The sequence below is a fragment of the Solea senegalensis genome, linkage group LG5, assembly GCF_019176455.1.
Source record: "Solea senegalensis isolate Sse05_10M linkage group LG5, IFAPA_SoseM_1, whole genome shotgun sequence".
Lineage (NCBI taxonomy): Eukaryota > Metazoa > Chordata > Actinopteri > Pleuronectiformes > Soleidae > Solea > Solea senegalensis.
The window spans coordinates 6,232,023-6,247,586 of record NC_058025.1 but is presented as its reverse complement, the minus strand read 5'-3'; the positions used below and the strand labels follow the sequence as shown (position 1 = coordinate 6,247,586).

The following is a 15,564-nucleotide window of genomic DNA, read 5'->3' as shown; positions in this document are numbered from 1 at the left end:
AATTATCCTTCATTAAATGTAAAACAAAGGAGAAAAAACAAAGGAGTTCTTGTTGTTCATAGGTTATTATGCTATTATTTTACTATTTTTACTGGTCCGGCCCTCTTGAGATCAAATTGTGCTGTATGTGTCCCCTGAACAAAAATGAGTTTGACACCCCTGCTTTAAACTGTCGCTCTCATAAGAGTTCAGTTGGCTTCAGTTGGTTTGACAAATCTCGTAGTCTGTGATCCCTCATCAGGCACAATCTGCTGAAATCATTCGGTTATTGTGTTTAGCTTTAGACATTCTCCCGATGACCAGATCATACTTAGTGTGTTCCTCATTTACGCATTTTCACACATGCCCACAGTTGCATCAATACTTTCCACACATGCGCATTTGATGTCACATTCTATTCCCACCAGGAAGTCAGTACACGTGTGGGAACTCGTGGACTTCCTCACGTAACTTCAAGCACATTTTCTTCTTCATTGTGTCGTTTGACCAAACTTGAAGTGTGCGCGCATTTGTCTATGTAGGGTGACAAAGCGTGGTGACGTAATTTTGTCATACGCCCATTTTGCCCTAGTGGTCCTCTAGCAGAAAATATGATCCTGGTCTTACATCACCGAAAACATTAGCTGGCTGCTAATGTTGTTGTTAGCATTCAAAAACCTCAAACACATTCAATTATTTTGGTGAACGGAGCACGAATTTGCCCCCTTTTCTTCACGTTGTCTTCTTTGTGCAGCAGCCTCTTCTTTTATTTCCTGGTCAAAGCCACAGAGCGTCTAGGCCAGTTTGGGTTAGACATGCAGTAGTAATTCAAGTATGGATTTAGTTGCACCAACTGCTAAAATACACTGGTTGCGGAACGGTTGTGTTGCGTGTCCGATACGGTGTCGAAGGTGATACGCATGCGTTCTAGTCAATGCGTCAAAGTTCGCTGGTTGCGAGCGTCTGCGTAAAAGCTACATGTGGCTTAAATTCAGCAGAATTCAGCACAAGTGGGAGAGGAAGTAGGAAAATCAAACAACTGGTTTACAACACATGCAGTGTATTTCCTCGTCTCATGACTCTAGCTATCCAGCTGTGCGGAAGTGGGCGGATGTGTGATGCAAGCGGGGTAAATTGGTGGAGCTGTGCGGATCAGAGCGCAGCGCATCTATTGCACGGCGCATCCATTCTGCAACAGTATATTTCGGGGGTAAGACAGTAATAACCTTTTTTCTAATGTCGTATAAACATACTAACCGTCTCTCCTGTTCAGGACAGAAATATTCTACTCTGCACTTTGAGTCGAGGAGGTTTGCTTTTTTTTCTTTCCCCCCGTTTTTGTCAGGCCATTGAGTATGATTAGTTTTTGCAGTGAAATATTGTACCGTTGTTTTACAGATGTATTTTAGATAGATGTGCCATGCAGCCTTCTGGTGTAAGACTAATGATGTTTTTCACCTTTGCAGGAAACCCACTTTCCAAGCTTGGCTGAATTAGACACAGTAGTATGAAACTGTGCTGTGTAAAAACCCCCGGCTCCTGCCACCGCTGTGGTCGTTGATATCAATGTTCGACTTTCCAGAGACAAATGCAGATCCACACAAAGTCCAAGTAGCGTGAAATATTTACCACTGCGAATTGGCACGTTGAAAGAACGAGTCCCATTGAGACATCTGTTCTGAGTAATTCCAATGACTTTTATAGCCATTAAATGGCCACGCTGTATCCCAGTCACGCAGTATTGTCCTTTATACAGAAACCCTCATTGTTGTGAAGACAGCAAATTAAAACCTTAAAAAATGTCGCAAAGTGGAGAATTAATGACCACACACCACTGTGATAACAATTACAGTGTGTGTGTGTGTGTGTATGGGAAAGGTATTGGGGAAAGAGCGAATGGATGGTGGAAGTGCTTTCTCCGAGTATGTGTGTGTGTGTGTGTGCCAGTATTGATGCACCGCTCTGTGCCTGTCTCACTGCAGCATGGTGTTTAATTTATTGTAAAAATGGTAATTAGGAAACAATAAGACGTGCGATTACTCAAGCAGGAAGTTTATAATTAGAGAGGGAGCTGGTAGGGACATTTTGGGCGGCCCTGCCTTCTCAGACAACTATGCCTGGCAATTAAAACTTGTCAAACTTCCATGGCAGATAAATTGGGGGAGTGTTGTTGTGGTATGAGTAGTCCTGGCAGAAGATTGACTGTCCGGCGACTGTCAGTCTCAAGGCAGTCACACACACACACACACACACACGCATGGACAGACAGATGCAAACCTATAATGAATAAATAAAACAGATACACAGTAAGTGAAGAGTGATGACGGGACACTCTGTGACTAACCTTGTTTACATGATGCACCTCATCACCCTGCTGTCTTGTGGGTTATTTGTTATGTTTTTCTGCTTGTATATACTTTCAATCCTATAAATTAGATTAATTATTATTCAAAATGTCACTGTCAGTGGTTGTGGGCTGTATTCCGCACTCAGTAAGTAAACACATCTGCTCAGGCTTGGTGCTTTGATCCTTATAATTCCAAAAAACTGCAGCCAAGGCAGCTGTTTGGTTTATATGGAGAAAAACATTTATTTTTATTTTTAAATATGCTTATGTTTTTTTGTTTGTTCAAGTGATTGTAATCTCTGGATCAGTGTGATTCTCACAGCCAACAGAGATGTTGTATGTTTTATGATTGTTATCATGATTAGAATTTGAATGCCCTCGCCCAACAGGTTCTTGAGCAAGAAATAGTTCAGCGTGAAGTGTTCATTTTCATTGTCGAAGAGTATTAACCAACGTGGGTGCATGTACGCGTGTTTGTGTAGACTCGTTGTTGTTTGTGATCCTATGTAACACCACCGTGTGTTGATTTTCAGCTCAATTTAACTGAATTGATTGCGGACAAACTACATAACTCTGAGGTTTTCGATAAGTAGCCTCGGGGAAGTGCAGCCACACCGCACTAAATTTGACAATACGGGTCAATAATGAAAACTCGAGCCCTCGCTCTACATCTGTAGTAACCTGAATTACCCCAAAGACCAGCATGATTCACTGTTAACAGTTTAAATATAGGGCTGACATCAGGTCAGCGCTGAAAGGTTAGATTGAGAGGTAAGAAGCCCAGAGTATGCAGCTTTAACTCCAGGCTGGTGTTTTATTTCTGAGAGTCGGTTTCCTCTCTCCACTTCACTGTCTCTGTCCAAATCATGGACTGTATATTTAAAGTGGACATCGTCCTCGGGTTTTGCAAAGTAAATCTCTGATGGAACAAAGGTCTTTCTGCAAAGTAAATCTCTGATGGAACAAAGGTCTTTCTGCACGTTCCATCAGAGATTGTGTGTGTGCGTCGGTTTTTCCCGGGTTCTCCGGGTTCTCCGGGTTCTCTGGTTTCTTCCCACAGTCCAAAAACATGTAGCTTTTAAGTGGACACTCTAAATTGGCTGTAGGTGTGAACGTGCGCGTGCGCTGTGATGGACTGGGTGTCTACCTTTCGGTCTATGTCAGCTGGGATTGGCTCTAGCGACCCTCATGTGGGGGATAAAGTGGTAGACAATGGATGGATGGACATTTTTGTAGTCATATAGCTATAAGAAACAAATCTCACAAGGAAGTAAAACTCTGTTTGAATGGTAAATTACTTAACTTGTCACTTGAGATTTTCTGAGACGCTAATCGACTCAATGGCTAATTTCAGGTCTTCTCCAATAGAACGTAATCCAAATGTTGAGGAAAGTAAACATTAAAACACAGCATATATGAGTGGACACCAGTGTGATTGACACCAGCACCTGTTGGACGACGCTACAGTAGCTGAATGTCCAGTTGGTACCTGGTTGAAGGTGACGTCTAAGAACTGACGTGGTGTTAGTCAAATGGCTAATCTCAATGTGTCCACTTTTACTTTTTTAACACAGTCTATTGTCCAAGTAAAGGCAAAATGCCAACATACACTTATTATATTAACTGCTAAAGTTTTTCCTTCCTGTTTCCGTGTAAACGATAAAGTTAGAGTAAATGAGTGTGTGTGTGTGTGTGTGTGTATGGATTTTGTGTATTCCATTATGGTGCTTTTAAATTTATGTGCATGTGTTGCCTCCACACATACTGTGTGTGTGTGTGGGTATTGGCTGCAGACAGAGATCTGGACTCATGTCAACAGGCTGCTGCCACACATCACTGCCCTTGCTAATTAATTGGCTTTTAGTCGCGGATGTGTTTGGTACATTGTCAAGCTACCCAAAGCTTTTTCCCTCCTATTTTGGCAACTGTCACTTAACCGTTTCTTTGCAGTGTGCAGCGTGTGCCTGCACTCAGTATTGCACTAACTGTGGCCATTTTCCTTCCCTCGCTCTTCCCTTCTTCCTCCTCCTCTCCTATAGGTGAAAAAGAACACCTGTCTTGTTAATGTACTTCAACACAATGTTCCCATTTCATTATTAATTTTCTCCTTCATGTGTTGCCTTGTTCTGTTTCGGAGATGAGATGCTGCTAGATAACAACTGAGTAGACGCTTTTTTTTCTTTTCTATGTATAGGGAAATTGACTAAAGTGCAATCTCTCCGAAGGTTGCATTGGTGAAAATGGGGTGAGGAGATGGCGGTGGTTGGAGGAGGAGGAGGAAATGTTTAATGTTCCCCGTGATGTGCTTCTGCATGTGCCACAGCGCACGGCTGCAAATGGTGCTTTCCCAAATTGAGCAAGACTATTTTATCTCGCAGGCAAATGGTTCCGCGTTGTGTGACATGAATCAGAGCAAATTGAAAAAGTACTCAACATGTTAACAATTTCGTGGAAAAGTACATAATAAGTCCATTACAATGTGGATAAAACAGTGGAATTCAGGAGGCCAAAGGATTTAATAACTGTACTGTTGTGTTCCCTCTCCTCTTTGAGGTTATTATCGCCGAGGGGGGGGTTATGTTTACTGGCCATGTTTGTCTGTTTGTAAGCAGCATAGTTTAAAAAATAAAGGACAGATTTTCATGAAATTTGTGGGAATGCAGGTTATGAGCCAGAAAAAAGAAAATGCTTACATTTTGGTGGAGATCTGGTTCCACATCTGGTTTCAGGAGATCATTGATACTGTGGGAAACTGAGCTTTCACTCTGTGAGGGCTTTCTCCAGAGTGTGGTGAACCACTCACAGCTTCCTCTCAGATTATGTAATACACAGTACATAAGTTTAATTTCTCTTCTGCACAGGGATAAACAATGTTTGGTTTGTGCAGGGGCCACACGGTTGGTGTAGTGGTTAGCACTCTTGCCTTTGCAGCCAGAAGACCCAGGTTCATGACCCTGTCAGAACAAGGTCCTTTCTGCATGGGGTTTGCACATTCTCTCCATGTGTGCCAATAGACCGTGAGAGTGGACTTGTCTCTATGTGTGGCCCTGTGACGGACTGTGAAGGGTGTACATATGTCAGCTGAGACTGGATGGACGGTTTGTGTACAGTCACACTTTAAACAAGGGGCCTTTCCAACTGTTCTGTTATGTTTGACTGCTGCTCGTTGTAATTTATAACTTACAAGCTAACAAGAGACGCTGACTTGACTTAAGACGTGTTTCACTACCGTTCCTCTTGTACCAGAGTTACATCGTACGGTAAGGTCAGGGTGGAACTAGACCAGCTCCACGTGACTCCCTTGTGACTGGTGTTTCTAGTCTCATCCAACAGCCACAAACAGATCAGGGGAAAAAAGAGCCGCTCGATGGCCTCCATTGTTGTCTGTTGTGTCGCGTTCAGCGTCGTTCGTTGTCGTCGCACATTCCAAACCGAACTATACCACGATGGAAACACAGCACATGTTGCCAGTACATGTATGTGTTGCCAAAAAAAAAAGGTAGAGGGATTTAATGATATCAAAAATCTCACAATACCACTATGATTTGGTAACAAGTCAACAGTACGGTATTTATTGCGATATTGTGACAGTAGTAAAGATGTTAGCTGCTGCTGAAGTCCATCCGTCCGTGGTGAGAGAGATTTGCTGTGGTTGCTTGAGGCTCTGTGTAACTGAAGCTTTTGTCTCTTTGCAGAGAGCTGGTAATAGTGTTTGACTGAAGTTTGTCCGTGATGACACTTTGCCTCCAGTTTGTTTACGAACCAAACAAATTATTTGGGGACCACTGCAGAAAATGGCCCCATGCACTTTTGTCTGCATAGTCACACATATATTTGGTGAATGCATTTCATTTATTAAGATCCCCGTTAGCTACTGTACACTATCCTCAACCATGCATATGATGGAAAACACTCAAACATAGTAAAACTATCTTGTGCACATATTCTTTTATTGCTTTTTAATAAAACCCACACACACAAACACACAGATAATGAGCCAATAGTATTGGCTATAACTTGTTTACAGAGTATTATTACTGTAATAGTAATAATATAACTCATTTGCACTTTTCCACCATGTGCAAGTATTTGATCTAGATTGATGTTTCCCAAACCGCGAGTAGGGGTCCACCAGTGGGCTGCACAGGCACTGCAGTTCAATCATCACCAAAACCATCCCAGTGTGTAACCCCGAGATAAACAGCACACAAAAGAGGACTGCTGCTACAGTCTCAGGTTCAAGAATGACCACTCTATGAACACATGAATTGTAAATTAAAGCCAAAGTCTAAGATAAAGCTATGTAATACATTAATACACTATATGGACAAAAGTACTGGGACGACTGACCTAGTTTTTGCAGCGATAACAGCTTCTACTCGTCTTGGAAGACTTGTCTCAAGATTTCAAAGTGTTTCTAAGTGAATCTGAGCTCATTCATTATGTAGAGCATTTATGAGGTCAGGCACTGATGCTGGACTCGATAGAAGATCTGGCTCACAATCTCTGTTCCAGTTCATCCCAAAGGTTGCGGTCAGGACTCTGTGTTGGCCAGTCAAGTTCTTCCACACCAAACTCAAAGTCAAACCATGTCAAATTCACAATTGCTGAGCGTGTGTGTGAAAATAGAACACAATCACAAATCACCGCTTAAAGCAGAAAGAAAATGTCTCCATATCCACATCACATCTTTGAGAACAACCCAAAACAGAAATGATGTACTTTCCAATTCCCCCCGAGTAAACAAATACCTTTTCAACTATTTGTTGAAACATTGCAAAATCAAAAAAAAAATGCCTCGGTAATATATTCCATGCCAGTGGTGCTCGATAAAGAACTGTCCCCTGTTTTGTATTAGCTCTACAATGAGGCAATGAAAACAGGCTGTCTGATGATGATACTTTATCTTGCTTATGTGTTAAAAAAACAGGTTACGTTATTCTCTCGTGTGCTTTATTAAGAACATTGTGCAAACCAAAATCCCAGAGATACTTTACAGCAACCTAACTTTCTTCTCACTCCGACAACATTATCATACTCGACCATCATCCTGTGATCTCTGGAGTTCTCGAGCTGTTCTATGGAGAAGTTATGGAAGAATCTTTTGGCCTGAGTGAACGTTTTTATTCATATTTTTTCACACAAGAAAGAAAAAGAAATTGTAATGAGTTGCCAAGTGGCCTCTCATATAACTCGTATCCCCTGACGTGTAGGTCACCACAGTCTGGCAGTGTCTGCATATTGTTTTTTTGTTTGTCTGTCACCTTTTCTCCTTTCTTATCTTGTGACACAGGGAAAAACAAAATGATTCTACAAATAAGATTTAAAGGTTGCTGGAGCATCCTCTATCTCTCTTCTACATCCATGTTTTTTTTCCCCTCCAGCAACACGAGCATTGGTGCAAGGATGGTGGATTGTACTTGTTTCTATCCAATAATTATTCAATGTTATGTCTTCTCTCCATTAGGGCAATTCATTGATTATTAAACAATTATTAACTTAATCGTCAACTATTTTGTTAATTTTGTTTTACAGGGGTTTTTTTAATTATTAAAACCTTGAGGTTTCTGATTTTTCAGCCTCTTAAATGTGAATATTTTCTGGTTTCTTTGCTCCATTTGACAAAAATCATTAAAACGGAAACATGTTGGTTTGTGGACTAAACAAGACATCTGAGAGCAACATGATTTCCAGATTTTGGTTCAATTGGTTCAATTTTATGAGATTTTATGGACCAAACAAGACCAAACACAAATTATCTACTGATTCATTATGAACATAATGGTTAGTTGCATCTCTGCTCTCCATTATTGATATTTAAAATCCCTTACTATTTTTAACTCTCCATGGAGTCTCTTGTCCGTCATCCTTTGTCCCAATACATTTCAAGACTTTTTATTTCAACCTTCTGAAACTAACTAGTGTCAGTTTAAAACGCCTGCCGGTGCCTGTGACAGTAAAAATAAAAGCCTGTTGAGGCGACGCATCGATTCCACACAAACGCAATATTCTGCGATGTGACCACGTCAGCCGAGTCCCTCGTGATTCTCCACCCTTCACACTCATCATCACACTTCACAGTTGACATTTCACTTCTCCCACACTCCAACAAAACACCCACAGAGACACAGATGGACAAAAAGAAAATATCCACATACTCCTGGATTTATTAGTTGGTCGCTGTTGATGTCTGGTCTGTTTCTGTTGGTGGGTAAATATTGAAAGAAAACAACAGCAGCTGCTGGCTGCTGACGTGCTTCATAGCATGTTTTTCTTTTCCTTTTTTTCCTGTAAATAAAGTTTGTAATAGAAGCTTTAAAAAGTGTTTAGAGACTTGCTGGCGTGACCTAAAGGAGAAAGCTTTTATTTAGTTGCCAAGTTGTTTAAGAGGCACAGAGCATACAAAGCAGCAGGGCCCTTGAAATAAACTGCACATGGTTAACCATTTGGTGGATCAGACACTTCACGTTCATGCCAAAGGGTTTTCTACCATGAAACTTTGTAAATTACAACTCGCACTCTGACTTTCTGGCCTCCTTTACACCCGGAGGAGGCCAGAAAGTCTGTAATCACATGCATTTACACCCGGTGTTAGCATGCGTCTCTGGCGTCCACATCAAGATGTGATTGCGATGTGATCACGGTCATCCCCACCTTACATCGCCTCCTCTTCTTCTTCAGCAGATTTCCAGCAGCAGACTACAGTACAGCATCACATCCCGTGTGACGACAACAATGCTTTACCGCACATGAATAAAAAAAACAATGAAAGCAGAGGAGACCACATAGTTTTTGTGGGTGGAGTGGAGAGTAGTGGCGGTTGCTGGTCTTTGAAACCGAGGAAGCTCATTTCAGGTCCAGTAATTTATACATAAATTCTGCAAACGAACAACTAGAACTATAGGAAACTATAATTATGTAAAACTGAAATGCTATAATAGTGTTTTTATTTACACAATATGTACAAATGAGGCCACACAGTTAGTGTAGTGGTTAGCACTCTTGCCAAATGAAAATGGTCTATATCGGCGAGCAAATGACACACACGCTGTGTATGCGTCTGCAACGCTGTCAATCAAAAACTGGTTCCGCCTTTCAGATAGTTCCTCCAATCGGCATGCAGAAGCCCAGCGTCCGCGCTCGCCCCACTGCTCCACTGACTACCACTGAAGCTGAGCTTCCGCGGAAGTGAATTTTTTTGCCACATTTGTCCCACTGTCCCACTGTCAAGCTCACAGCAGTGATAGAAACCCATTCTGTGCCATCACATGCATATTTTACTTTGACATGTTAGAGGAAGCTGAGCTTCCCTTAGAGCGATCGCCACTGTTCAATGTGGCCACACTGCGTCTCCAAACAAACCAGAAATCAGACGCTATCCGATTGTATTGTGATCACAGAAAACGCCTTTTAATGCCAGGTGTAAAGGAGGCCTTTGACTCATGTTCTGACCTTATCCTCTCTCACGTCTCCTCCTCCTCATCCTCCTCCTCCCCTCCTTCTGTAAATGCCACCACAGGAAAGCATTATCTGAGTCACCGTGTCTAACCTTTACTCATTTATCTCTCTTTTGTGTGTCCCTCTCTCTGTCCAGTATCCTGAACCAAGGGACGGTGGCATGGGCAAGACCCACGGCCTGCAGGGGGATCACTCATCCTGTCTGCATGCCAACATCTGGGCTCTGCTCCCCGGCCTGGTTCTGGCTCTGGCTCTGGCTCTGGCCCAGCATGCCTTATAGAAGCACGCAGTGGAGTAGGAGGAGGAAGAAGAAGAAGAAGAAAAAAAAAAAGAGGTCATCCACCCACAAGCTGATCCTAAAAGCAGAAGGTGTTATTTCTGTGACTGATTTTAAGAAGACTGAATCTCCGCGGCACTTGACATACAATAAAATGGCATTTATGAAAAGGAAAATTGAAAGAAGGAGAGAGGTAAATGTAGAATTCTTTTTTTTTTTAACAACTGTGAATTTGTTGTTCATTTGGTGTGTTGTTAGGGCGAAATCATTCTTTTAGAAAAAAAAGAAAAAGAAAAAGGACCCTTGGTAGCAGAGGCCGCAAAGGCCATTCTGTGCAGGAACGAGCCTCACTCTGATTGACTCACCAAAACACGGAGGACTGAAGCTGATCACGAGCAAAGACTACTTTTCTCACCAAAGAAGCGGCCGGGGGAACGGACGACTTAATTAAAAGCGCTGACAGAGGAGAAATTGTCGCGGAAAAGAAAAAGGGAATGAGCATGAAGTAAATGGAACAGAGTGAAGGAGAAAGAGAGACATATTTCTGCTATCAGTCACACTTTCTTTTGTCTTGAATTGGTTCTCAATGTAATCTTCTCTTGGACAAACAGGAACAGAAAATTCAGGGGTTTTGGGAGGGGATGATTACATTTTGTCTCTTCAACACTAGTGTAAACTCTAAATTGTAAAGCCTACTCAGTGTTCTAAGTGTTGGTATAGTATCTGTGACCATAATAAATCTACCGTACAGCGCTTTCATTCGGGCGCCCGCCACCGTCGGGCCTCTACTTTTTGCAGCAGCCGGCGGAATGGACTTAAGATGGCGACATTAACAGTTAATGGTTCTTCGGTCATTTGAGATGTTGTTGTTGATGACTGTGGGTGTTCGTCATACGTGCGCCCGCCACGTGTATATTTCTGTCTTTATGTATATAAATAGTTTTACTTTCATTCGGCCTAATGATGTCCACGGACATGACATGTATATTGAGTTTGGAAGAATCTACATTATCTGCGTTTATATTTGTCCTTCTTGAGGTTCGATCACAAAGAATGTATACAGGGATGAGATTAAACGAGCTCAATCTGCTTGGAAAGCCATAACCGTTGTCTGAGTATCATGCTGTGTGTTCACTGAGTTGTGTTTGGACGGTTAATACACCGTGTGTTTGTGTTTAAATGTGGGAGAGAAGGAGCTTATAAGGACCGGGTAAAATGGCCAGCCAGAGGTTTCTTTATTCCTCCTCAGAGAGCACAGGTTATGATGCACTGTTTAATTAGGTTTCAAGAGAGCTTGAATGTGTAACCTAAAAAAAACAAAAAAAAAACATTAATAAACTTACTTAAATATAGGTTAAGTTGAATTTTTAAATGGAAACATGTCACACACACACGTGTTGAATTTGCCGACAACATGCAGTCGCCATGGCATCGCTTTAATAAACGTGTTGTTACAACGTTCATTTCAATCAACGGTTGCATTCTTTCTTTCTTTGTTTTTAACCAAAACCCTTATATTGAGGATCAATTCACAAATCTCACTTTGCCTGAGTTTGCCTAGCAACATCTTCTGTGGTTGAGGAACATCTAGTAAACCCCGTTTAACCCTTCTGCTACCGAATCCTGCCGTCGCCGTCATGATGTGGCATGCATATTCTCATTACCGTAACTCCTAAACCGTTTGTGATATCTAGAAAATTCAAAAACTACCAGAGAGCAGAGAAATAGAGCTTTTTTACCGTAATTCCAAAACGGTTGAATTACTGCCAGATATTGAAAGTTATCTTGGAAAAAGGGGGCAGAAGCACTTTTTTGACAATTCCACAGCCTTAAAATCGAAATATTATCATCATGGTCGTAAGAGGGTTAAAAAAGAGGAGGGGGAATTAAGACAGAATTCTTTGTGTATTAAATAATTGATGTAGCCAAAACTGAAGCTGAGGAAGTAAAGGATGGAAATTGCAGCACACCACCAGGGGGCAACTCCACTGGTTGCAAAAACAGCTCTAAAAATAAGCTTCTACTCCTCACTTGATTTATAACACAAGATAATTGCTCGTCTCTGGTCTTCTACAATAAAAGATGATGCCAATTTTGTTCCTATTTAGTGGAAATTAAACACAAAAAGAATGCGCGCTGGTATCCTGGCTGCAGGTGATGTCTGTGAAGTAATCCTGAGACTTCACAACAGGAGTTTGTCTTGCAACTGAAAGATCACGTCCATTTTAAATAAAGTCTTTGAGAGGAAAGAGGAGGGATCCCTCTTCCAGGATGGACGGATGTGCACAAAACGTATCGACAAGAAAAACCTTATTTCTCACCACTCTGACAACAATGGTGGTGGCGTTGTATCACATGCAGAACTTTCTCAATGGGGGTGAAGGTCTGGACTCTGTGGTGGACGATCCATGCGTGTGGAAATGCTGACTCATGCTCCCTGAAGTGCTCTTTCACAATTTGAGCCTGATGAAGCCTGGCATGGTCACGCTCTTATTGTGAAAACCTGGTTATTATTCAGTGAATAATCATTGTGTATTCATGTGGATAAACTGTCACACAAGATAATCAATAAATTGTTAACCGTGAAGAAAATGCCTACAGTTGTGCTGTATATATATATGTATATGTATATATACATATATACATATATATGTATATATATATACATTTAAACTGTACATATATATATATATGTACAGTTTAAATGTTTTAGAATCAAGCTGACTATCATACATTTGCTTAGACCTTTGTTTACTACAAAACATGAATGCCACCTCATGTTTTTCAATATAGACCAAGTTCAGTAGTGATAACCAAAGACTGGGTCGGGACCCTCAGAAGGGTCACAGGAGAGGTTTTTGTTAGGTCCCCAAACAAGATTTATATATCTATGTTTTAGACAATGAAGAACATGTTCTCCTACCTATTGAAAATGATATTAGGTGTGGCAGGTGAGGTTGTACATTTGTACAAATGTGTGATAATGAATGATAAACTGGTCATTCGCACCACATATTATAAATGTTCCTCCTTCTCAGCAGAAGGTCGAGGAGAGAAAATGTCCCTGAAACACAGTGATTTTATCTCATATGTATTTTTTTTTTATATAATATTTGTAGTTAAAATGGTAATGTAATATTGTTTACATTAACATCAGTTAATCTGTTTCCTCTGTATCAGCATGTTTTCAGAAAACAGAAGCTGAAACAGCTAACATCATCAATATTATGAAAAACATTACTTTTGTTCTTGATAAATGCAAGAAAATGTATTATAAAATATAAAATGTTCATAACACTACAGAATTGGCAGAATTTAGACTGCTGAGAGAACAAAAGATGTGAATCATTTCAGCTTTTTATTCACACGAAAGCATTGTTTTGGAAGCTGTTTTGGTACTGTACTAGCGACATTTTCAACCAATAAGCAACTTTGGGAAAACAATGATGTCATAGCCCCATCGCATTGCAAGTCATTTCTCCGGGTTCTCTGGTTTCCTCCCACAGTCCAAACACACGCACCTTTGGGGATGAGGTCAATTGGACACTCTAAATTGAACGTAGGTGTGAGTGTGAATGGTTGTTTGTTTCTGTGTGTCCCTGTGATGGACTGGCGATCTGTCCAGGGTGGATCATCATTTCACTTCTTTTTCTTTTTCTTCTTCTTTGGAGTTTTTTTAATTTTTTTTATCAATTTGCTTGATGTTGACTTGTCTGGCTTCTGTAATTATATTCATTGTAATGTATTACTTATAGCCTACAAAGTGCATGCTCCATGTGTTCTTCTATGGCAGTCATTCTGAACAAAAATGTCTTGAAACACAAAAACCTTTTAAGAATGAAAGAGTGTGGATAAAAGGCTTTAATGTGTGGAGTTTGCTGTTTGCTGTCTTCTGCGTCTCCTCACCTGCTCCTTCAGCTGCACGTGATCAGCTAATCAACACCTCAGTCCTCTGCAGTACAAATACCTGGTGAATTCACACACACTCTGCCAGAGTCTTAAGTCACACACGTCATGGCCAACTGTGCTGACTTTGTCCATTTGTTTCCCTGTAATCACCTGCCTTTTGCTCATTTTGCTCTTCCCGAGCCTCAGGTCCACGATGTCAGTTCTGCTGCCAGCTCATTCAGTCCCTGGTTGCGTTTCCCTGCCAGGTTGTGGTTAAGCCTCATGTTCTGCTCAGCGTTTCCTCCATTTTCAGCTGCCGGCTCGGTCCCTTTGCTCTCCTCAGCTGCATGTGTGTGTGTGTGAGTGACTCTGCCCCGGCTGGAGCCATGCACCGCAAACCAAAACAAACTTTCCATCACAATAAATGTTCCATTCATCATCTCCCGTCGCCTTGTTTGTACTTTGGTCGTAAAACTGTTTATAAAGTTGAAGCTATCACTAATAAATGGAGTGGGAAAGGCAGCGTGTTTTGTCAGAACCAAAAAAGAACCTGACCATTTACCGGCTCCTCTAATACATTTTTATTTATCAGAATAAAAATGAATTAGTATGACAAAAACAAGCCCCCCTCCTCTCACAGCCCAAAAACACTTGAAAATGTTGGAAGTTTGCTGGTGGGAAAAAAAAAGTGTAAATGTAACTGTGAAAAGAAGCCACAGTTTATTCATGAATGAATGAATGACATGACCCACAAGTCAGCAGCCCTTTTTTTGGCAACGCTTGGGTGGAAATAATCAAATCCAAAAATCCTTTCTTTTTTTTTTGCCATATGAATTGTAGGCACACACACACACACACACACAGCGAGCCAAAAAAAATACCACTTTTTAATCCAAAAGACACACTGAAATTTAAGATTACAACACAATGCAATTCATGCACAAGGCTAAAAATGGACACTATATGTTAATGTATGTCTGTTAATGACAACATAATGTGTCTTTTCTTTCTTTTTTCATTCTTTATTATTTGATTTTCACAGGTGACATCATTCCCAGTTACGACTTCTGACTTCTGATGTAAATAGAACACACAATAAGACCCAGAGTAAAACACTGACCTTAGACTGACCTAAGACTGACCTTAATAAAGGCATTTTGGGTTTTTCTTTTCTTTTCTTTTGTAAAGTACTCCCCTTTTATCCATGTCTGACGGTACTAAATCATTCAACACTAAATGATTGCAGTCATGGTAGTAAATAAACACTACCAGATTTACCAGTTTATACCAAAATAATTAAAAACTGTTACACTTACACTTTTTGCCAATGTGTATATGTAGATTATTATCCTTAACATTTCCAATAAGGATTTATACTTCAAGCACACGGTCCAATTTTATTTGGTGTTGAAACAAATTAACATTGAGTCCAAATACTGAAACCATGACACCTGTGTGCCGACTGGCTCACACTGAATCCTTAAAATGTCACAATATTGTTATAAACTGTCCTATGCTACACTAGGTCAAATAAAAAGAAGAAACATAGCACATCATTAAATGGCTGACAGTCCAAAAACATGCACATTTGAGGGTTAGGTAAATTGGACACATG

General features: G+C 40.8%; 1 protein-coding gene across 1 annotated transcript in view; it reads left to right on the top strand.

Moving 5' to 3' along the window:
• The window catches only part of LOC122770138 (GDNF family receptor alpha-2-like), an 81,932-nt gene extending 71,387 nt beyond the window's left edge, over positions 1 to 10,545 (top strand). The window contains exon 8 of the mRNA XM_044027141.1: positions 9,921 to 10,545. Coding sequence (XP_043883076.1) covers positions 9,921 to 10,064 — 144 coding nt within the window. The 3' untranslated portion in view covers positions 10,065 to 10,545. The remainder of the gene's footprint in view (positions 1 to 9,920) is intronic.
• Positions 10,546 to 15,564: the final 5,019 nt, after the last annotated feature.